The 23,802-nt window shown below is 44.9% G+C and overlaps 1 protein-coding gene across 6 annotated transcripts in view; it reads left to right on the top strand.

Annotated features, from left to right (window-relative positions):
- The window catches only part of LOC129866753 (neuron navigator 2-like), a 140,205-nt gene that overhangs the window by 16,740 nt on the left and 99,663 nt on the right, over positions 1-23,802 (top strand). For 2 of the 6 annotated variants that reach the window (XM_055939593.1, XM_055939592.1), the window contains exons 1-7: positions 11,557-12,150; positions 18,765-18,882; positions 19,638-19,690; positions 21,792-21,864; positions 22,014-22,242; positions 22,573-22,644; positions 23,214-23,344. In XM_055939593.1, the coding sequence (XP_055795568.1) occupies positions 11,899-12,150; positions 18,765-18,882; positions 19,638-19,690; positions 21,792-21,864; positions 22,014-22,242; positions 22,573-22,644; positions 23,214-23,344 (928 nt within the window). In that variant the 5' untranslated portion in view covers positions 11,557-11,898. Of the gene's footprint in view, positions 1-11,555; positions 12,151-18,764; positions 18,883-19,637; positions 19,691-21,791; positions 21,865-22,013; positions 22,243-22,572; positions 22,645-23,213; positions 23,345-23,802 lie in introns of those variants that run through there. The other 4 variants (XM_055939595.1, XM_055939594.1, XM_055939591.1 and 1 more) reach the window with 3 other exon arrangements.

The raw sequence follows: 23,802 nt of genomic DNA, 5'->3' as shown, positions 1-23,802 counted from the left end.
TACAAATAATTAACTTCTCTGCGCTACGGATCCCTTGTGTGCAAAGAGTGTGAAAGAGTGTGCAAAGCAGTCATCATGGCAGGGTGGCTATTTGAAGAATCTCAAATATATGTTTTTGTTTGACACTTTTTTGGTTACTACATGATTCCATATGTGTTATTTCATAGTTTGATGTCTTCACTATTATTCTATGATGAAGAAAATAGTACAAATAAAGAAAAACCCTTGAATGAGTAGGTGTTCTAAAACTTTTGACCGGTAGTGTATGTCTGTAGAAATGTTGGCCAGAGCTGTTATTTGCTGTTTGTTCCTCAACTGAGGGATGTCTGGTGCCTGAGCCGTACATTTAGCACACAAATACAGAAGAGGAAGTTCTGCTAACAAGTTCTATGAAAGTTCCTTACACAGTCTTTTGCAGGAAAAGCTCAATCTATGTGTATTACATCCATTCTCTGTGAAAGTTCGACTCTCTTGAGCTGTCTGACTGAATAGATATTCCTTTTTGCCAAATGAATGAGGAGGAATGGCTGGGCATGCAATGCTGAGTTGCCCTCTTGGCTGACTGCATCTCAAGCACATCTTTTCAAATCAGATTGGTAAAAGAGAACTATTTTGAATAGGTTCATTCATCCAAGTTAATCAATGATAGTTGTGGCACTGTGATAGTTATGTCACCAACGAGTTACCAATCTGAAATAACCAAAGGCAACGGCTAAACTCTCGGTTCATAAACCTCACAGGCTGAGGCACTCACGCAGGACTCATCAAGCTTTTTATTTCAACTATTTTGTTGTGCTGTAATCTCATCAACCCTGGTCAGGTCTGTCCATGTAATCCTGTATCACAGAGCTGTGTCAGAACGCTGGTAGGGAACGACTGGTTAGACAGGGAGAGAAAAAAGGAGGATGAAGGAATGAGAGGAGGAACAGAGTGGTGAATTTCATTATACCCTTAGCGTGCATGGTCCTTCTCTATGAGGCTCTAGTCTGGGATGTATGGAAACAGGGGATGTAGTGAAAGGGCACGCTCTCTCTCTCTTTCTCTCTCTCTCTCTCCCTCCCCTCCCTCCATCCTTTGTGAGGGGTGATTGAGCCAAGGTCCGTTAATAAATAAATAAGTGTGTGACTAAGGATCACCTCATGGTGATGTTTTTTCAAAGGGCAGATCCCCCCCCCCCCCTATCTGGCTTCCTCCCTCCAAGGCTTTGCGTCCGTAAATAATAGATGAGGCGCCTGCAATACTCCACAATCACACAAGGTGACTGGACAGACTGCGAAGGGCCACAAGGTCTGGCCAGGTTTACAGACACTAAACAGAATGAAAAAAAAGGAATACCGTCTGACTGTACATTGTTGCGTTTGTGTGTCGGCGTGATGGAGTGATTTGTGCGCTAAACGGAGTTTACTTGAGCGTCTCTGTACGTTGCGTTCGTGTGAATGTTTGATTGTGTGTTATTGCATTATTCAAGTAGTTGTTTTAGAGGGTCGTGTTATCGCATTTTTGAAGTAATTGTTTTAGAGCACTGGCATGAAGGGAGAGAAAGGTCATTGAGGAAACCTGGTAAAGCTACTGGTACTTAAACAGTGATATTGGATCCCTTCAGCACAGTGCAGCGAAGGAGGCCTATTGTGTTCAGTCAGCACTCTCACTGTGTGGAGCTACAATCTTACCCACAGAACAGCTCAGTTCTACCCTGTTAACTTCACACACAGACATTGACGGGTTCCCAGCCTTATAAAGAACAAGGCATGTCTCAATACCTCAACAGGATGAATTGTAGTAGAAGGACTCTATCTTGTATTATTTCACTGAGGTCATTTTTATTCACACGTGTCAACATCTCAAGCCATTTAAAACACAGAGATTGAACATAGAGAAACGCACAGCGGTTGACTCAGGGGGAAAGATGATGTGGGAGAAGTGGCCCTTTAATTCAAACAAATACATTTTTTTATTGAGTTTACTGTCTCTCCAGTAAAGGGTAACCTGGTTACCAGCCTGATAAGGTAGCTCATTTCTTGTGGCAAAGAAAGAGTCAGTGTATGCTGCCCTCACTTGGCTCGTGTGGGTAGTACAGGAATCAATTCACCACAGTGTGTGAGTACAGCGGTGCAAAGGAAGGAGGAGCAACTGGAGTACTTTCATTGGGGGAAGTAGTTAAGTCTCGTTCGCTCAGCGAATGATATACTGTTCTGTACGTCCTGGTGGTCATGTTCTTGTTTGGATTTGATTTGATTTGATTTGTAACCACAGCTGTGGTCCAACTGATGACCAACTGAATGACTTAAAGAGCATGCTCAGCCTGAACCTTTCCTGCCACACTCGGTTATCATGTAGAAGAGTCCCCTCACAGTCCAAACATATAAAGTTAGCTAAATATATATATATATTACTTAGTTATTGTTTGGTACTGAGTAGTGACATAATGAGTAATGACATCCTCAGATTTGTGTGGCGTCAGTCCATCCGTGATGATGTGTTATTGCTTTGTGGGTTTCCTGTCATTACTTTTAATAGAGTGGGATGTAATAGGCCTGGTGACTGTGGCGGGCGGATGTTGGAGTAGATGGATGCCATAGTCCAGGGTACTGACTGACTTGAGGCAATAGTCTGCAATGCGCCCTGTCGCTAGGGCTCATAGAAAGAAAATCCGTAGAAATCCCGTAATTCAAGGCTGACTTGTTTTACCTCATGCGTTCACGGTGGCCTCTAACAATCAACTGAATGTCTGCATTGCCAATGTAACCTTATTAACCTGCTTACTAGTCCTAATGCCCTGTAGATACGTCCAATGATGGAAATGTGGGATAAAGCTCTTCTTCCTTCAAACGATTTAGATGTACAGTGCATTCAGGAAGTATTCAGACCCCTTGACTTGTTCCACATTTTGTTACATTACAGCCTTATTCTAAAATTGATTAAATTGTTTTTTTTTACCCCTAATCAATCTACACACAATACCCCATAATGACACAGCAAAACTAGTTTTTTTTTTAAATTCTTGCAAATTTATAAAACATTTAAAACTGAAATATTACATTTACATAAATATTCAGACCCTTTACTCAGAATTTGTTAAAGCACCTTTGACAGCGATTACAGTCTCGAGTCTGCTTGGGTATGACGCTACAAGCTTGGCACACCTGTATTTGCTCTGGATAAGAGCGTCTGCTAAATGACTTAAATGTAAATGTAAATGTAATGTATTTGGGGAGTTTCTCCCAGTCTTATCTGCAGATCCTCTCAAGCTCTGTCAAGTTGGATGGGGAGCGTCACTTAAAATATATTTTCAGGTCTCTCCAGTGATGTTTGATCGGGTTCAAGTTCAGGCTCTGGCTGGGCCACTAAAGGACATTCAGAGACTTGTCCCGAAGTCACTCCTGCATTGTCTTGGCTCTGTGCTTAGGGTCATTGTCCTGTTGGAAGGTGAACCTTCACCCCAGTCTGAGGTCCTGAGCGCTCTGGAGCAGGTTTTCATCAAGGATCTCTCTGTACTTTGCTCTGTTCATCTTTCCCTCGATCCTGACTAGTCTCCCAGTTCCCTGCCGCTGAAAAACATCCCCACAGCATGATGCTGTCACCACCATGCTTCACCGTAGGGATGGTGCCAGGTTTACTCCAGACGTGACACTTGGCATTCAGGCCAAAGAGTTCAATATTGGTTTCATCAGATCAGAGAATCATGTTTCTCATGGTCTGAGAGTCTTTAGGTGCCTTTTGGCAAACTCCAAGCGGGCTGTCATGTGCCTTTTACTGAGGAGTGGCTTCCGTCTGGCCACTCTACCATAAAGGGCTGATTGGTGGAGTACTGCAGAGATGGTTGTCCTTCTGGAAGGTTCTCCCATCTCCACAGAGGAACTCAGGAGCTTTGTCAGCGTAACCGTCATTCTTGGGGACCTTCAATGCTGCAGAAATTCTTCGGTAACCTTCCCCAGATCTGTGCCTCAACCCAATCCTATCGCGGAGCTCTACGGACAATTCCTTCGACCTCATGGCTTGGTTTTTGCTCTGACTTGCACTGTCAACTATGGAACATTATACAGACAGGTGTGTGCCTTTCCAAATCATGTCCAATCAATTAAATTTAACACAGGTGGACTCCAATCAAGTTGTAGAAATATCTCAAGGATAATCAATGGAAACAGGATGCACCTGAGCTCAATTTCGAGTCTCATATCAAAGGGTCTGAATACTTATGTAAATAAGGTATCTGTTTTTATTTTTAACACATTTTCTAAAAAATCTAAAAACCTGTTTTCGCTTTGTCATTATAGGGTATTGTGTGTAGATTTATAGAAGGGAAAACAATTATTTAATCAATTTTAGAATACGTTTGTAACGTAACAAAATGTGGAAAAAGCTAAGTGGTCTGAATACTTTCCGAATGCACTGTACTTCTAAACACCAGACACACCAGAGACACCGCAACAAGGTATTTGACAATGTCACAAATTTATAACAATATCACAAGTTGATAATATTAATACTGTGTGTAGAGGGTTGCTATAGCTATCCTCGTCAAAGTGCTTATTTGTGTCTGAGGAGACTCTGTGAGCTGCGATGTTCACCAGAACCAGCAATAGCTGCTCTAATCTATTGGCATTGGTCAGAAGAAGTGTCTTAAGGGTCTTCACACATCTGCTTCCTCTCTCCCTGTGCCCTCTCTCGCGCCACCTTAATGCCCTCCTGTTCCCAGCACTATTTATATACCCTTTTTTATCGACAGGATGACAGCACTCTTCACTGCTGAAGCTTTCCTGGCTGCCGCTTTGACCTGAACCAGCCAGGGAAAGAATGCCGACCGTGATGCACTGTTCTGTGGGTGTTAGTCTGCTGTCAATCACAAAGGGTTTTTGCTGTTATAAAACTTTGATATGAATAGTCCTTGGGTAAGGTTTCCATTATGAATAGTCCTGGGGTAAGGTTTCCATTATGAATAGTCCTGGGGTAAGGTTTCCATTATGAATAGACCTGGGGTAAGGTTTCCATTATGAATAGACCTTGGGTAAGGTTTCCATTATGAATAGTCCTGGGGTAAGGTTTCCATTATGAATAGTCCTGGGGTAAGGTTTCCATTATGAATAGTCCTGGGGTAAGGTTTCCATTATGAATAGTCCTGGGGTAAGGTTTCCATTATGAATAGTCCTGGGGTAAGGTTTCCATTATGAATAGTCCTGGGGTAAGGTTTCCATTATGAATAGACCTGGGGTAAGGTTTCCATTATGAATAGTCCTTGGGTAAGGTTTCCATGATGAATAGACCTGGGGTAAGGTTTCCATTATGAATAGACCTGGGGTAAGGTTTCCATTATGAATAGTCCTGGGGTAAGGTTTCCATTATGAATAGACCGTGCAGTATAAAGGCTACTGAGTTTTGGATCTTTTCAGTCAAGACTCCTGATATTTTATGATTTTCTATTTAACCTTTATTTAACTAGTTGAGAACAAATTCTTATTTACAATGACGGCCTACCAAAAGGCAAAAGGCCTCTTGGGGGACGGGGGGCTGGGATAAAAATATATAATATATAATATATATATATAGGACAAAACACACATCACCACAAGAGAGACAACACAACACTACATGAAGAGAGACTTAAGACAACAACATGTCTGATCCACAGCTGATCCAGCTGATGTTATTGGTGAAGCATGTATAGCACATGTGTTGCACTCTCACATGCAATTAGATGCTCACTATGTGAATATTGGACATGTAACTGTAAGCCACTTCATGTAGGCAACAGCTTGTGGCGGTTGTCTACCATTCAGGCCTGTTGCTGCCCTATCACTATAGAACAAAACTGTTGTGGTGATGTTGATACAGTATGTGAGCCCTGTAAGTGGATTGAGGTGGTGGAGGATGCAGAACAGGTGGTGTGCAATGTGCCCCCCCCCCCCCCCCCCCCCGCCCGTCCCCGTCCCCGCCCCCGCCCAGTGAACGCCCCTATAACCTACTGAGCCTAGTCAAAGCATCCATTCAAGACATTAATATATCTGCCTCTGGCACCTCTCTCTTTCTACCAATCGCCCCAAACTTTCTCTGCTAGTCCCCTGCCGCTGTGTGGTTGCTGTTCATGTGCCTCCGTTGGAAGCTCCGCTACATGACTAAAACCAGAATGGCGTGGCGGTGACGCGCTGTCTACAGCAGGGATGGGAAGCGCGGGGCACCCCATTGATTTCGTTAGTCACTCTCACTCAGATATCGTACATATGATGCTCGGAAATAGGGATGTCACTTTGGTCATAACTTAGGGGCTCTTACTCCCTTAATTGAGTTTAATATGATGCTTAAATACGGCCATATTAGCTCATCTCAATAAGTCTGAACATTTCTTCAGCCACTGAGACGCATCTATGGATTTATGATGGGAGGTTCAGCAGACTGGCTCATTGAAAGAAGACCATATGTCTCTTGGCATGAAATGGTGGCCTGCGGATCAATCCATTTAGCAGCAAACTGTGTCATTGATAGGCAGATGTATCAACAGCTTCTCAGCTCAGTACCTTGGGTTTTCCTGTGGGGTAGAGAAGAGGGATGTCTGAGTGTCTCCATCTCTGACCCAGTCCGGGCCCTTTAGCCACCATGAGTAGCAAAGACCGAGGTTCAAGATCTGGAAACGTCCTTTCCCATAAAAAGATATCTCACAGTTACTTTCTCTCATCTGTGAAGGTCATTGATATAGTCTGGTTTTCACATCGTCGATCTCATCTAGCGCCTTTTGTAAAAGAGCTTCTGAAGCTGAGCGGCCTGGTCAGCCAAGACGACAGTGTGCCAGAACAATTACGCACCATATTATTATAGTCTGTAAAACTTTCAAACTGAAAAAAAAATAATAAATGCTGGCCAATGGTAAAATTATTGCTTCATTGCACCATTAACCCAAAATATTGCCAATGGACATAGCCTACGGACTTCCTCGTATTGCCCCCTGCCAGTGGCAGTCTGACTATACTGTGGTGTATAGAAGCCCATCAGAGAGGAGCTGAGCTGGGGAGGTGACAGAGAGCCCTGGCTTACTGACCCAGTGGTGGTAGCGCCATCCTGCCCTGCTTCCACCTAAACCCTTAAGGGGATTATTTGCTGACTGGGCACTCATCTTGTAATCTAATCATGGGATTTTCATGAAAGTGGAATTAACAGTGTTGCCAGTGTGCCGTCTGCTGCCTTTTTACAGCGTTTAAAACCCCAAATGCTACGGTGGAAGCGGGACCGACTGGGGCTGAGGGGCGACCTTCGACCTTTGATATAGTCGGAGGGAGGTTGACGTTACAACCATCTGTCAATAACGAGTTATTTACATCCGGATGTGGAATTGCGGCCAAATCCAGTGTGTAGGGGTTAATGCACCACATCCACAGAGTCGATTTGATCTCCCCTCTTCGTAATTCATTTGACGGTTTTATAAAGCGGCAGCCTGTTTGCTTAACATAGAAATGTATTGCACTGTACCTTTTACGGCTTGTTGTCCTCCATATCTAGTCTTGGTCTGTTAATTGCCGCTGGCACCGCTAAATGTTCATTTGGGCCTCTGTCTGCGTATCATCACCAGAGGACGATATGTGTCTGTTTTATCGGCGGCACGTGCTGCTGTGATCCAGAAAGCAAAAGGGGAGGAGGGTGGCCAGGGTGGCGCGGCAGCGTCACCACCCTGTAGGCACCCACCATATCTGCTGTGCGGCCCCCACTCAGGACAGGATACAGCCAGGGTGATAGTGCTGCTGTCACGTCAGAGAGGTCAGTAGGGCTTCCTCTGCACTGAATCACAGGTTAAACACATCCCCAGACAGCCACAGTTACACGCACACACACGCTCGTGCAGACAGCCACAGTTACACGCACACACACGCTCGTGCAGACAGCCACAGTTACACACACACACACGCTCGTGCAGACAGTCACACGCGTATGTACTCATTCAGCTAGTTCATTCAGCTCTCAGCTGCATACAAAGGATTTTGGCAATTGTGCACACTCACAGCGAAGTATCCGATTGGTGGTTTGGTAGAACTCACCTGGTTACTCTTGACTCATTGGCTGGCAGGACTGAGGTGACTGAGTCGGTGTGGTGGCGATATAAATGAGTGACAGGGTTCAGGTAAAAACCCTTCTGATGTCATGTTGTCTTTAGCTCCCATTGTTATCACCAGCCCAGCAACCCAATGGGACTGACCCAGCCAGTACAGTACGTTGGTTAGATTTGAGCAGGTGCCCAGAGACCATCTAGAATATGCTCAGTTCTCTCTTCCTCTCACTCGTTCTCTTTCTCTCTCTAAAGGATGGAATAAGTCACTCCGGTGTGCTTTTATGAAAAATCAGCCCTTGATTTCTCATCAGTAGCAAGTCTCAGCGGTCCCCGGCAACGACACAGTTAGACCACACGTGAATGACTAGGGATGGGCATTTGACATTTTGTTGACTGTTGAAGTACTCACATTATTATTTTTTCTAGTTCTCGAATGAAGAAAAAAACCATGTTGAACACCTGGCCCGTACTGGAGAAGAAAATAACCACAACGGCCAATTTATCATAAACATTACAGATAACAAATCCTCATTTCTATTTTGCCCCATATACTGTATATTCAGTCAATTAAAAAAACGAGTGCCTTTTAAGATTAATTTATTGAAACCGTAATATCAACTGGTTATTAAATATAGGGGGACACAAACTTAAAAATGCCAGTAACCTTAGCGGTGGTGCGTGCTTGTAGAAACCTTATGTTAGGAATCAAAATGACTATGGAAAGGTAGGTTAAGTAATGAAATATGATCTGAAATCAAATTGCCCCATACATATTCAGGCAATAAAAAAAACAAGTGCCATTTGAGAATCATTCATTGAAGCCGTAATGGGCGGTGTTACCTGTTCGGCTCTGGCGTGGTCACAGCGGCGCTTTTGCAGTGCCAAAAGATGTGACGCAAGATTGCTGCTGCTTGTTCCCCTCCGAGAAAGTTTCTTTGTGCTTGATTACCATGTGATTTGTCAGGGAGCTGATCGTGCTGTGATAGGAGAGCTTCCTAGCGATAGGGAACGAACGCAGGCCGGGTACATCTGCGCGCACTCAAGTGCACGTGTTCACACAACAATGACAAGATGGAGAAACCAGACATGTGCTCCAAACTGGTAAACATAATAACAAACTGGTAAACATAATTCAAGAAATTACAGCTTTATTATCACAAGTGTTGGGCAGTTTGTGAGCTTTCCAAACAATGTGTCCACTGTGAGAATGAGAACGGTACTATTAATACAGTAGCAGTCTGGAGTAGTTTGGACTACTCATTCAAGGGTTTTTCTTTATTTGGTCTATTTTCAAATCAGAGTCCAAACAGTACCAGGCGATAAGCGTTAATGCACATTTGTGGCCTGCTGGAGGTCATTTTGCAGGGCGCTGGCAGTGCACCTCCTTGCACAAAGGCGGAGATAGCAGTCCTGCTGCTGGGTTGTTGCCCTCCTACGGCCTCCTCCACGTCTCCTGATGTACTGGCCTGTCTCCTGGTAGCGCCTCCATGCTCTGGACACTACGCTGACAGACACAACAAACCTTTTTGCCACAGCTCGCGTTGATGTGCCATCCTGGATGAACTGCACTACCTGAGCCACTTGCGTGGGTTGTAGACTCCGTCTCATGCTACCACTAGAGTGAAAGCACCGCCAGCATTCAAAAGTGACCAAAACATCAGCCAGGAAGCATAGGAACTGAGAAGTGGTGTGTGGTCACCACCTGCAGAACCATTCCTTTTTTGGGGGTGTCTTACCTATAATTTCCACCTTTTGTCTATTCCATTTGCACAACAGCATGTGAAATTTATTGTCAATCAGTGTTGCTTCCTAAGTGGACAGTTTGATTTCACAGAAGTGTGATTGACTTGGAGTTACATTGTGTTGTTTAAGTGTTCCCTTTATTTTTTTGAGCAGTGTATATTTGACGTGTGTTTAACACTTTTTTTTTGGTTACTACATGATTCCATATGTGTTATTTCATAGTTTTCATAGTTTTGATGTCTTCACTATCATTCTACAATGTAGAAAATAGTAAAAATAAAGAAAACCCCTTGAATGAGTGTGGTATTATACAGGTGTGGTACTGTACATTGAATGAATAGAAATGACCGTAACCAAACATTTTAGATTAATGAGGAAATGGTAAAGACGGTAGCCTACGTTTACTGCTGGTGATACTTCTGATACTTGGTGGGGAATTCATAAACATTGACAAACAATTCACGCCGTGAAAACAATGAAGGTGTGCCTTAGTGGAGAAAGACGTGCCTAGCGCGTCTTCGCCGGACAGTATTTGGGGGGAAAAAGACCTCTCTATGACCCTATCAGAGAAGTCACAACACAGCGGGGTCACCGTGCCACCCGGGTGATCAGTGAGGTGGACGTTTTAGTCGGCACGAACACAAACACATACACAGAATGGGGATCAGGCTCATCAACACTGTAGTAACAGGCACACGTAGACCTCTGTAGCACATGGATTTCTATTCATTTCTATAATACACGTGAACTATTCAATCAATTCCGCAGGTGTGTAGGATAGAAACAAAGGCAAACTAGCTAGGTCTGTACAGAAAACAGATGACAGTGAATGAGAGTGGAGGGTTGGTTGACTGCGACCGACTCTTTTCACGCCACCTCGATGCAAAGTGATTGTCGTGGCAGGTTAGGAGGGCGTTTTTGCTAACCCTAACCTTAACCTCAGACTCCTAACCTGCTATGTTATTCATCCTCACCTGCTGCGTAAGTTCTCCTAACCTGCGATGAAAAGGTAATTTTGGTTATCAAAGTGGTGTGAAAAGAGTGTTTCTGGGTAACCAGATTGTCCAGTGGATTATCGATTAGCCTGTGGTTTCTCCAGATTGTATGACCTTTGATTTGCTTTCACAGGCAAGGGGGATAGACGGTCCTTTGAGAGGAGAATGAAAAACTTTAGCCTATGGATGGTTTGTTTTGAAACACAGAGTTAGAGAGAGTTCTGTTTGACTTAGACCCGTAGGGATTACAGGGTTCAATCCACCGGCTGGAGGAACTGCTGGCTGCAGCACTATTTGAAACCTCACAAAGCTTCTGCCGGGGCTGGCTCTGAATAATAACACATCCCCCAGTCTGTCTGCTGACTGAAAGTTTACATGACACTGAGAATCAACCGTACAGAATTACAAAGAACATAAGAAAGCACTTGATAACGTCATATTCATCGCTATGCACAACCAAATTGTTCTGGCACTGTGGAGTTTACAGTTGAGTTCAAAGCTGTGGGGAGCATAATATAAAACCCAGGGAGAGGGCATCAGAACTGGAGCCCCTCCCCTCCTGCAGAGATCAGCAGAACCCAGAAACCCTACTCTCTTTTATACAGCAACACTGGGCCAATTAGAATCGGGCTCCTCTCCCACTTCACAGTATCAGTGTAGAGAGAGAGAGAGAGAGAGAGAGCGAGAGAGCGAGAGAGAGAGCGAGAGAGAGAGAGAGAGAGAGACTACTTGACAAGCTGAGGAAGGAGGAGGAGGATACTACTGTACGTCCCTCCAGGCTGCCACCCAACGGTGTTTAGTCATTAGAGTCTCTAAGACACTTCTGCTGCCTGCCTGGACAAACAGAGCTCTGATCTTTCCGAGCGTCGCATCCAGAGCCGTTTCCAAAGGTTTACTTTTGGACTGTCTGTGTGTGTCTGTGTGTGTGTGTGAGTTTGTGTGTACCACAAAGATCCTCCTGCTGTACATGTCTATATGTAGGCTGAGCTACCCCAGCTGTGGAGCTTCTGTGTGAGAGTACGGCTGCTTTTGGCCAACCTTCTTAGAAAGCAGCGGAGAGAGAGAGATGGAGAGTCACAGAGTGCTTGTATGTGTGTGAGTGTGTGGAGAGGTTTCTGAGACGAGTGGAAGATGCCGGGCATTCTGGTTGCCTCTAAGATGAAGTCAGGACTACCCAAACCGGTGCACAGCGCCCTGCCCATCCCTCAGAAACAGAACCCTGCCAGGTCCAGGACCTCCAGCCCTCACAGGGCTAGCCACCTCAGACACAGCCCTCTGAAAGCCCTTCACCGGCAGGGAGAGGGCCAGGGAAAGGTGGAGACGACCCCCACCCCCAACAGAAGCCTCTCCACCACAGAGAGTGAAGACCGAGAGGACCCTCAGGTCAGAGCACTGTTCTTCTCAATCTCATATATGTTACGTACTGAAAAGACTAAAGGACAAAACCTGGAGTGAACTGGGATAAAATATAGGCTCTCTGCACCTGTTCGGCATGCGTAGTTGGACAGCGAACATTATCGGCGTTTGCCGCTGCTGTGTGTATAGGAGAGATGCAGGCTAATGTGTCTAGGGCACATAATGATGAATGGCGTGTGTGTGTGGTAAGTAATGTAAACATATGTCACAGGTTAAAGCATTAGTCGCATGTTGTTTAAGGCAGTGAAAAGGAGGAGTTAATACTCTATTCAGTTGGTCATTCAGCGGTGCACATAGAGAACAACGACTCCTCCCTTGTCTTCACTATGTGGAGTTTGTATTGTATTTAACTAGGCAAGTCAGTTTAGAATAAATTCTTATTTACATTGACTGCCGAACCCGGCCGACGCTGGGCCAATTGCGCGCCGCCCAAACTGGACTCCCAATCCCGAGCCAGATATGATACAGCCTGGATTCGAACCAGGGACTGTAGTGGGAACTCTTGCACTGAGATGCAGTGCCTGACACCGCTGCGCCACTCGGGAGCCCCATGAAAGGAAGTGTTTGTTTGAAATCTTCTGTATTGTAAGCATTCATTTCAATAGATATCTAATTCTCTTCGACATACCTTAGTTACTTTCTCACAGGGACATTTGAAAAGACTAAGGTTTGCAGTGAGAACAGAATACAAAAGCAGGGTTTGGCCTCATGGCAGTTGTTGGTGTGAGAATTGTACCCCCTTATGTTGGCCTGTGTGGCAGGCAGATGGGCTTTATGAGCTTTACATACCTGGTCTGGCTGATGTCTGCATATGCCTTTAAATTCATGTATTTGCAGAACTGTACAAAGATTATAGTTCAACTGAAAGTGACTATAGATTATAGTCCAGGAGTGCCGGTCTTGTGTCTATATTGCTGGCCTGGCCATGTATAGCCTATATGTAGCCTATGTGAATTTGGCCTATCCTGTAGCCTACTGTCCCAGGCAGGCAGCAGGAGCTGATGTTCTGCTTCATGTGGTGGGGAGGATGAAAGATTACTGCATAGCCTATCATTACGCAGTGAGAGTGAACAGCGGTCAGGGGGGTTTCTCCAGCGCTCTATTTGGAGTGGCAGTACTGTGCTGTGGCTCAGTGTGCTCCACACTGCAGCCCGGCTACAGAGTTCATGAAGCTGGGGGGCCAGGGGGCCCACTGGAGAGGAAACGGGAACACACAAGCATAGAATAATATTATCGTATTTCATATTTCCTTTTTATTTTGTTGGCGTACCCTAATGGGGGACATATGGTGAGAAAATACCTCTTTCTGGGATTGGTACATTATGGAATCATGAAGAGTTAGCCAGTGTGGTACAGACGTCAATTCAACGTTGGTTCCACGTCATTGATTCAACCAGTGTGTGCCCAGTGGGATTGGGGTGTGTTTGTTTTACATAATGTGAACGTTTGGAGAAGCGACTACCAGATCTCCGTCTTGAGATCCCCGATATTTTGTGAATGGAAGCACAATATGTTCACAATGAGCACTGTATGCTCAGTGAACCAGACAAGATGAGTGATTCCTTGATACAGTCTCAGCGCGTTAGTGAAGAAGATCACAGTGAATCTTACTGCTCTCTCTCTACCAAATGAGAATATACACAGCTTCTCTTCCATCTAAAACGTGATTTATCAGCTACATTGATACAGTACATGACAATAGTGAAGATAGCTGGTAGTTATTTGCCACTCGGCAACACCTGCTGCTGGCGAGAGATTAGCAGGCCTACTGTGCGTGGGGGGGGGGGGGGGGGGGGGGGGGTCTGCAACATCTCGTTTGGTCCCACCAGGAAGAGAGAATCCCTTTAAGACACCACCACAGCCTTCTTCTGCAGTAAACACACATCCAGCTGGCCTGCACTGACTTCCAGCCGAACACCACCACAGGCAGGGTTCCATTCCACCAGGATGGTTACGTGTTTATTTATGTGAGGATTACATGAACACCGCCAATGGTCTGAAGTGGTGCGTAATGCATAAGGTTTGGTTGGGTGGAGTAGTGCTCGGTTGCTCTCTGCAATACTACAAGCTAAAAAAAGCAGGATCAAATGCAGCCTAATTCTGAATGAGTTATTTGTGTGCGAGTGCGTGTGCATGCATTCGTGTGTGTGTGTGTGTGTAGGACATTAATAATGAAATACAGTGGCTTTGAGGGAGCAAGAGGAGGAGGGGGGAACAGTAACATTATGTGTTAGAATAGATTACCTCTGGTCCACTGACACACATGGGATGCACTGGCCACACACACACACACTGCCCCCTAGTGTTGGCTTTTCCCACCTGGACAGGACAGGATATAGACGAGGGAGCTGGTGGACCATAGAGTTTAGACTAGTTTATTTTATTCTAATTGGCATAAATAGAGAGACGGTTTGTAACAGTTAAAAAAACTAAACCGCTACATGCAGGAGGGGAAAAGCCCAAAAGGGCTTGTCGAGTAGCCTCCACCTAATGACCGTAAATCACACACATTCAGCAGAGTGGACAAACAAACAAACCATCAAAAACTAGACGCAAATGAGATCAAATAAAATAAAATCTAAACAGAAAGTCAAGCTACTGGGGATGTAGAACTGTGATGGACAGTAGGTGCCTATTTTTTTAAACAATGACGGTGTTAGACATGACTAATGCTTACTAATGGACACCTCGGCTGGATGTGGACAAACATTGATATATGACTGTAGTTCACTGGCTTTCTGTCAGACCTACTAGCGTATGTCCAGGTATGGCTTCAAACAGTGTCCAGTTCTGGTCTATGTCCACTCTGTCTTTAGCAACCATCATTTTGAAAAGCAAGTGAAAGCGGTGCTCGCCTCATTCAATCTTATATCAAGAATATTCTCACTGTTTGTCGCACTTTGTGGTTGGTGTTTCTTGGCTCACACAGCGTCCGTATGCTGTGAGATGTAAGAAAGAGGACTCTACACCATAGCGATAGATGGAGGACTCTAGTGCCCAAAAGCTAGTTTCAGTATGGGCAGCGCCATTGAGGACTTTCAGCATTCTGAGGTAGTTAACTGGGTGGGACTTCCTGTGGGTTAAGAAAGATCATATAATTCCATCCAGGTCATCGGGACTGATCAGTCAATTAATTATACTCGCGAGCAAACATTTCATAACTGCAGGTGGCAGTAAATCGCCCACCTTGGCTTTATACCTGTTCAAACAACACACTCCCAGTGGCAGTGTTCGCCTTTTCAGTTTGTTTGCCAACTCATGGAAGTAGTAGATTAATAAAATGTACTACTCACAGACACCATAATGGGACAGATACAATGATGTAATGTCTAAGTCTATGATCTACACACCCCTTCTCTGTCTGGTTGGAGAGGTACCCCTTCTCTGTCTGGTTGGAGAGGTACCCCTTCTCTGTCTGGTTGGAGAGGTACCCCTTCTCTGTCTGGTTGGAGAGGTACCCCTTCGCTGTCTGGTTGGAGAGGTACCCCTTCTCTGTCTGGTTGGAGAGGTACCCCTTCTCTGTCTGGTTGGAGAGGTACCCCTTCTCTGTCTGGTTGGAGAGGTACCCCTTCTCTGTCTGGTTGGAGAGGTAACTTAAGCCCTGAGCCTTTTGTTTTCAGTGATAGCAAGCTATGGGATATACATGGCTGTTCAAATCAAATGGTATTAGTCACATGCGCCTCATACAACAGGTGTAGACCTTACAGTGAAATGCTTACTTACGAGCCCCCAACCAACAATGCAGTTTAAAAAAATACAGACAAGAATAAGAGATAAAAGTAACAAGTAATTAAAGAACAGCAGTAAAACCACAATAGCGAGACTATATACAGGTGGGTACCGGTACAGAGTCAATGTGCGGAGGCATCGGTTAGTTGAGGTAGTATGTACATGTAGTTTGAGTTATTGAAGTGACTATGCATAGATGACAACAACAGAGAGTAGCAGCAGTGTAAAGAAGGGGGATGGAACAATGCAAATAGTCTGGGTAGCCATTTGATTAGATGTTCAGGAGTCTTATGGCTTGGAGGTAGAAGCTGTTTAGAAGCCTCTTGGACCTAGACTTGGCGCTCTGGTACCGCTTGCCGTGCCGTAGCAGAGAGAACAGTCTATGGCTAGGGTGGCTGGAGTCTTTGACAATTTTTAGCACCATCCTCAGACACCGCCTGGTATAGAGGTCCTGGATGGCAGGAAGCTTGGCCCCAGCGATAAACTGGGCCGTTCGCACTACCTTTAGTGCCTTGCGGTCAGAGGCCGAGCAGTTGAAATACCAGGCAGTGATGCAATCGGTCAGGATGCCCTCGATGGTGCAGCTGTATAACCTTTTGAGGATATGAGGACCCATGCCAAATCTTTTCAGTCTGCTGAGGGGGAATAGGTTTTGTCGGGCCTTCTTCATGACTGTCTTGGTGTGCTTAGACCATGTTAGTTTTTTGGTGATGTGGACACCAAGGAACTTGAAGCTCTCAACCTGCTCCACTGCAGCCCCATCGCTGAGAATAGGGGAATGGTCGGCCCTCTTTTTCCTGTAGTCCACAATCATCTCCTTTGTCTTGATCACGTTGAGGGAGAGGTTGTTGTCCTGGCACCACATGGTCAGGTCTCTGACCTCCTCCCTATAGGCTGTCTCGTCGTTGTTAGTGATCAGGCCTACCACTGTTGTGTCATCTGCAAATTGAATGATGGTGTTGGAGTCAAGCCTGGCCATGCAGTCATGAGTGAACAGGGAGTACAGGAGGGGACTGAGAACGCGCCCCTGAGGGGCCCCTGTGTTGAGGAGCAGCGTGGCGGATGTGTTGTTCCCTACCCTTACCACCTGGGGGTGGACCGTCAGGAAGTCCAGGATCCAGTTGCAGAGGGAGATGTTTAGTCCCAGGGTCCGTAGCTTAGTGATGAGCTTTGAGGGCACTATGGTGTTGAACGCTGAGCTGTAGTCAATGAATAGCATTCTCACTTAGGTGTTCCTTTTGTCCAGGTGGGAAAGGGCAGTGTGGATTGCAATATAAATTGCGTCATCTGTGGATCTGTTGGGGCGGTATGCAAAATGGAGTGTGTCTAGGGTTTCTGGGATAATGGTGTTGATGTGAGCCATGACCAGCCTTTCAAAGCACTTCATGGCTACAGACGTGAGTGCTATGGGTCGGTAGTCATTTAGGCAGGTTACCTTAATGTTCTTGTGCACAGGCACTATTGTGGTCTGCTTAAAACATATTGGTATTACAGACTCGGACAGGGAGAGGTTGAAAATGTCAGTGAAGACACTTGCCAGTTGGTCCGCGCATGCTCGCAGTACACGTTCTGGTAATCCGTCTGGCCCTGCGGCCTTGTGAATGTTGACCTGTTTAAAGGTCTTACTCACATCGGCTGCGGAGAGCGTGATCAGACAGTCTTTCGGAACAGCTGGTGCTCTCATGCATGTTTCAGTGTTATTTGCCTCGAAGCGAGCATAGAAGTAGTTTAGTTCGTCTGCTAGGCTCGTGTCACTGGGCAGCTCTCGGATGTGCTTCCCTTTGTGGTCTGTAATGGTTTGCAAGCCCTGCCACATCCGACGAGCGTTAGAGCCGGTGTAGTATGATTCGATCTTAGTCCTGTATTGACGCTTTGCCTGTTTGATAGTTCATTGGAGGGTATAGCGGGATTTCTTATAAGCTTCCGGTTTTGTTCCATAGTGAAAGTCATAGCTTTATCTATAGGAGACAGCCTGAGGTTTTAGTGTCAAACTCAACACTCTTTTTTTTCATGCAATTCCACCAGAAACAGATGAGCGAAACACCATAGCAGAAACAGAATAGCAAGCTGTGTTGTCCTCTTAGCCTTTTGTAATGTCTTTATAGTACCTTGAAAGGTGTACATTTCTTAAAACCATCTTTCTCTGCCAGGCTACTTTCTGTTGTACACATTAAGCACTCTACCTACCCTAGATCACCTGTTCAGTTTTGTCATTCAAACCCACAGATTTTCTGCCCGATTTGAGCTCTTTCTTCATCTGTTTCACTTTCATGGCCGATTACCCGTCTGATGCCTCCCTCTTAACCCCCTGGTAACTCCTCTTAACCCCATGGTGAAGTACTTATCCCCCTGGTTCTCATAGAGTGTATACTCTGGGTGGATCTGTATTATCTAGCTACAGTATAAGCATAATAATCTCATAAACAGTTTGGGGCAAAAAGTGTAGACTATTTTCCGTCAGATCAGACAGACTTAAAAAATGACTGAGATGTTAAAATGCAGCAGCAGTAAACATCCAATTATGAGCAAAGCTCCTCAGATTACAGACACCACACACCGGTGCTCTCAGCCAGTGAGTTTCTGTCTTAATACGTGATGTCACACTTCCTACTCTTTGAAAGACATGATTTCTCACTCCCAGAGCAGAACTTACATTGTGCTCAGTGGCCTGATTTCTGGAGGAATGTGAGTATCAAAGCCTTGAAAAGCGAGTGTGTTCTGAAAGGGGTTTGAAAGGTGTTATCCACTGGCTATTGCTTTGCCTGTATTAACCAGTAATGGTCTGTTATTAAGTGAATTGATTGTATTTCTAATATGTCAATTGTGTTTCTCTGTGTTTTGTTGTTGGGCAGATTTACACAGACTGGGCCAACCATTACCTGGTGAAGTCGGGCCGTAAGCGACTGATAAAGGACTTGCAGCAGGATGTTACAGATGGAGTGCTATTGGCTGAGATCATACAGGTTGTCGGTAAGGACTTGCCTGGCATTCTATTGGTAACTTTGAATTTATCAGCAGATCAATTGGAATGCTTCCACGTAATCACTATGCGTTTCGTATTGGCTTTCCATTGCAATGCAATGACAAGAACAAACTTTTTGCATGCTTATCATATTATATCGCCTAATATTAGTGTGATGTGATGAGTATGATATGTCACAGTGCTTCTCTCTTCTCTGGCCTCCAACTCAGTGGCCTCTTGCCTCTCTCTTCTCTGGCCTTCCTCAGTGGCCTCTTGCCTCTCTCTTCTCTGGCCTTCCTCAGTGGCCTCTACGGTCTTTATTGTGGAGAGGTTAAGTGGGATCTTTAGGTCAGGAGGGTCTTTAAAATCAGTCTTTCCTGCTCTGAAATTCAGCAATTTGAGATTCCAGCTCTGCTTTTAGCCTCCCAGGGTGGATGAGAGGTTGAGCAGCCAAGCCTGTCATTATTTCCTGTGTGTCTGCACTGTACATTCTATTTAAGTGGGGTGAATAGAGGCAGTGTGGTTAGCGGAGGCTAAATGAGGATCATAGCGGTGGTGTTTGACTGAGGATGGCATCAGGTGCAAAACCTGGCTGCTTCCCACGGTTAGCGTAGGTTATTACTGCTTTTGGATAGACTTACTGCTTTTCAATTGACTTGTCGTTGCGCAGGGAAAGTCCCAAGAAGGATGTGTTACTTCATCGTTCAATATCCTCTTTCTTTTCTTGCTCTCTCTCTCTCTCTTTTCATCCATTATTTTCTAGCGAATGAGAAGATAGAAGACATCAATGGCTACCCGAAGAGCCGGACTCAGATGGTGAGTGTTGTGTTTATTCTGTAACGTAAGGGAACCGATCCTCCGGCCCCTAAAACAGTGATAACAGGGAGGCGTAAGCCTAACAGCACTTCATAGTACGGATAATGAGTTATCGCATGTGTGATTATTGTGCGCACACAACCGGATTGATCCGTCCCAAATCTGAACTCCTGACGCTGAGTGAAGACCCTTGGTGGCAAGTGCTTCTTTCCTCACTGTTTCCTGTAAGAGAACGGCCTTTCTAGTGATGCCCTACTAACACGTTAGGGAGGCTGTGGGGAGGCATTAAATAGACTGGTGTCCCGCTGACACCCCAAACAACCTCCCTTGTCTATTTTGGGATTGAACCAGTCTTGTCTGTGCCCACATAGTTATCCATGGATCCATGGGTTAAACATCCGTTCACTACGTTATTGTTGTTATCGCGCTCGACATACTCTAGTAGCCTCTATTTTGGTTGTACGATAATCCAAGATAATTAGTTTAAAGGCCCAGTGCAGTCAAAAACCTGATTCTCCTGTGTTTTATATATATTTCTACACTTTGAAGTTAAAATAATACTGTGAAATTGTGAACGTTTTGATAATGCCCTTTTAGTGTAAGAGTTGTTTGAAAAGACAGGCTGAAATTTCGGTGGGATGGAGATTTAGCCTGCCGGGAGACATCACAAGGCGGTAAATGAGTTAATAGACCAATAAGAAAGAGACCAAACATCTCTTCCAATAAAAGCTTGTTTTCAGATTTCCCGCCCTTACTCAGACCAGGCAGACCTAGCAAAGTCTTGCTTGAGTAATTGCTCTTTGCTTAAAGCTACTTTTGTTTATTTTTTAACCATTTGAATTAAAAACTATGATAGTAAGGTACTTAATTGTTACCCAGAAATGACTTGATGTTCAGATAAAAACTGCTGTATTGGACCTTCAATATTATTAGATATCTCCCTTGCTTTCAATTTTGCAGCTCATTCTCTTTCTCTGACCTTATTTCACTCCTACAAGCTTGGACCACCTCCCTCAGTCTAATATATCTCGCTCTCCTCTCACGCTAGCTGACTCACCCTGGCTCACCCACCAGCACCAGCTCCCCTACACATTCAATGACAGATCCCATTGTTATACAAAAAAAATTATCTTGTGGCGGGCCAGAAATTGGGAAAATATTATTAAAATAGCTCTATGAATGGAAGTCTTTCAGTAATCTGTGCTCCCTCAAAGTCAACTTCCTGGAGTTTAGCGTAATGGTTGGGAACACATTTAGATTTCCATCAGAAACACGTTGCTTTAGTTGTTGGGAAACTTCCCTGCTCTTACTAATGGGGGATTGTGAATTGCATGAAAAGATCTGTGGTAAAGTCTGAATTAAGAGAGGTTAATCATTTCATTGTGGCCTGTATGCTAGTCTAGTTCTACTCCTTTACTACTATGTTTGAACTGCCTGAAGGATGATTTCTGCTTGTGGATTATACAGAATTATTTTACCTTGCGTCATTAGTGGTTGGTTATAATCCACAGAGGACCATATGGTTCTCGATTTGACTGAGGTTTTCCTACATCGCAGACAAACATTAAGCCTAATAGTACCTTATGGGGGAAATATTTGTGTCCCGTTCGTCGTATGGAGGAAGAGAGAAGGACCAAGGCGCAGCGTGATACGAATACATTCTTCTATTTATTTAACACGAAACGAAGAAGGACCTAAACAAACGAATCAAAACAACAAAATGAACGTGAAGCTATATATATAAAGGGCAGACACAAGCAACCAATACATAGACAATAACCCACGAAATCCCTAAAGAATATGGCTGCCTAAATATGGTTCCCAATCAGAGACAATGATAAACAGCTGCCTCTAATTGAGAACCAATCTAGGCAACCATAGACATACAAACACCTAGACTAGAAAACACCCCATAAACATACAAAACCCCTAGACAAGACAAAACACATAAATCCCCCATGTCACACCCTGACCTAACCAACATAATAAAGAAAACAAAGATAACTAAGGCCAGGGCGTGACAATTTGTTAATTGATGACTCTGCTTTATCTGTACTGACAAAGTACCATGCCCTCCTCTCTCCTTTCCCCTCTCCCCCAGATTGAGAACATCAATACCTGCCTAGGATTCCTGGCAGCTAAAGGGGTGAACATCCAGGGACTCTGTGCAGAAGGTACGTCAAACTGCCGCTATCTACCAGACACTCTCCCTCATATCGACTTCTCATCTAGAGCATCTAATGAATAACTCCACGTTAGATCCGACTGTGAAGAGGAAATGATACCAAAGATACCAACCTCTCTGTCTCTCCTCCTATTGCAGAGATCCTTAATGGGAACCTGAAGACCATCCTGGGCCTGTTCTTCAGCTTGTCCCGCTACAAGCAGCAGCAGCAGAAGGTCTTGAAGCAGCAGGCCTCTCATCACCCAGAGCACAGCAACCAGCCTGGACATACTCCCTATGGGTCACCAGCGCCCGCTCAGACCCACACACCTCATACCCACAGCTCCACTGCACCAGCACACAAAGCAGCATCAGATATGCTGTCTAGGTAACAGTACCTTGTAACAACCCAACCTCCAGCTTTCACACATGGCAAGAGATCCATGGTTTGGAGAAGCTCAGATATAGTATGTGAGGTTATTAATGAGTGATCCCCAGTCATTCCCCATCAAATGTGACGTTGATTCCTCATGTTTCCTCATGACACTGGTTCCTCAGGGTTGTTTATGTCATCCATTCGAATTGCGTGTAGTCTCGTCCTCTGCTGTTTCCATGTTCAAAGCTCTGTGATCCTCTTGATCTCACCCAATCGGTTTTCAGATCTCTGTCTACTCTTAACATTGGTTCTTACCCGTCTCTCTCTTTCTCCTCCATGCAGTCTGTCATCCAAGGCTTCTTCCACTCAGAGTAAAGGGCTAAAGCTCTCTGTGGCTCAGAGGAAGTCTTCTAGGTCAGCTGTCATCTATCTCACTCCCATAGACACTGCATGCCGCAATCCACTCACACTGGAGATACACCACGTATTGTGTTTGAGAAGCTGCCCCCTCCCCATTCTCCCACCTCATTTCAGGTTGTCTTGTAGTATGTCAGACTAGTTTTGGTGTATTAACACTTGCTTCCTGGTAGGTTTGCTGTGTGCATGGTTTCAGTAGACAGGAAGTGCTTTTCAACTTGTCCTTAAGAAATTAAGAAAAAAGTATTCTGTTTTACTGTGTGTGAGTGTGTGAGTAGGTGCAGTAGATTTTGTTGAGGAGATGCCCAGCACGAGGTTATGCAATAGCACCACCTAATGGAATAACTGTGCAACCACATGCATCTTTCTTGAGCTCTTGTCCACAGATCGTCTGTTCAAGTACTCACGAAATTGTGAATGCACTCCTTAAAGGGAGTTATTTAGACTGATTTGAGGAATATTATTTAATCCTCTTTAGGAGATGATCATTTATGGTTTTCAAAATTACGCCCCGTTAAGATGAGTTTTCATACTGTTTTAATTGAACCTGCAACTGTGGCCCACAGACTGCCAGCTCCCACCATGCGGGTCTCAGCTCCAGGCAGCGAGGGGAAGCCCCGCGCGGCCTCCAACGGCAACCGTCGCAGCCAGAGCTTCAACCACTACGACAAGCCCAAGCCCTCCAGCAGCGACAGAGGTGAGTAACAGTGCATGAGGATGTAGGTCTGTGCTTTTAGAGGGAAACCACTTTGGGGACACCCGTTTTAGAAATCAATATGTGGTCGTCCAGGTCAATAACAACAGAAAAATATCTAAACACATCTGGATTGGGAGCAATCTTGTCTATCATACAGTCATTAGTTGTGTGCTGTTAGCTGGTTGTAGCTAGAGTCGTGCTGCGCGTTAAAGTCTTCTTCCTTAGAAGAATGGTGTGGGAAACAGCTGTCTGCTGGGAGAGAACCATTTATCCACGACCGTGTGACTGAACTGTCAACAGTCACACCATTAGAGGTACATTAACAGACTGGACCACAGGGAGGTGAGAAGGCATGTTTTCTCAGACACACACACACACACACACACACACACACACACACACACACACACACACACACACACATATAAATAGCAAACCACATAGACAGTTATCCTAAA

This window comes from Salvelinus fontinalis, chromosome 12 (assembly GCF_029448725.1).
Source record: "Salvelinus fontinalis isolate EN_2023a chromosome 12, ASM2944872v1, whole genome shotgun sequence".
In the NCBI taxonomy this organism is placed as follows: Eukaryota; Metazoa; Chordata; class Actinopteri; order Salmoniformes; family Salmonidae; genus Salvelinus; species Salvelinus fontinalis.
The sequence above is the reverse complement of the archived record's forward strand: the minus strand, read 5'-3'. Positions and strand labels throughout refer to the sequence as shown.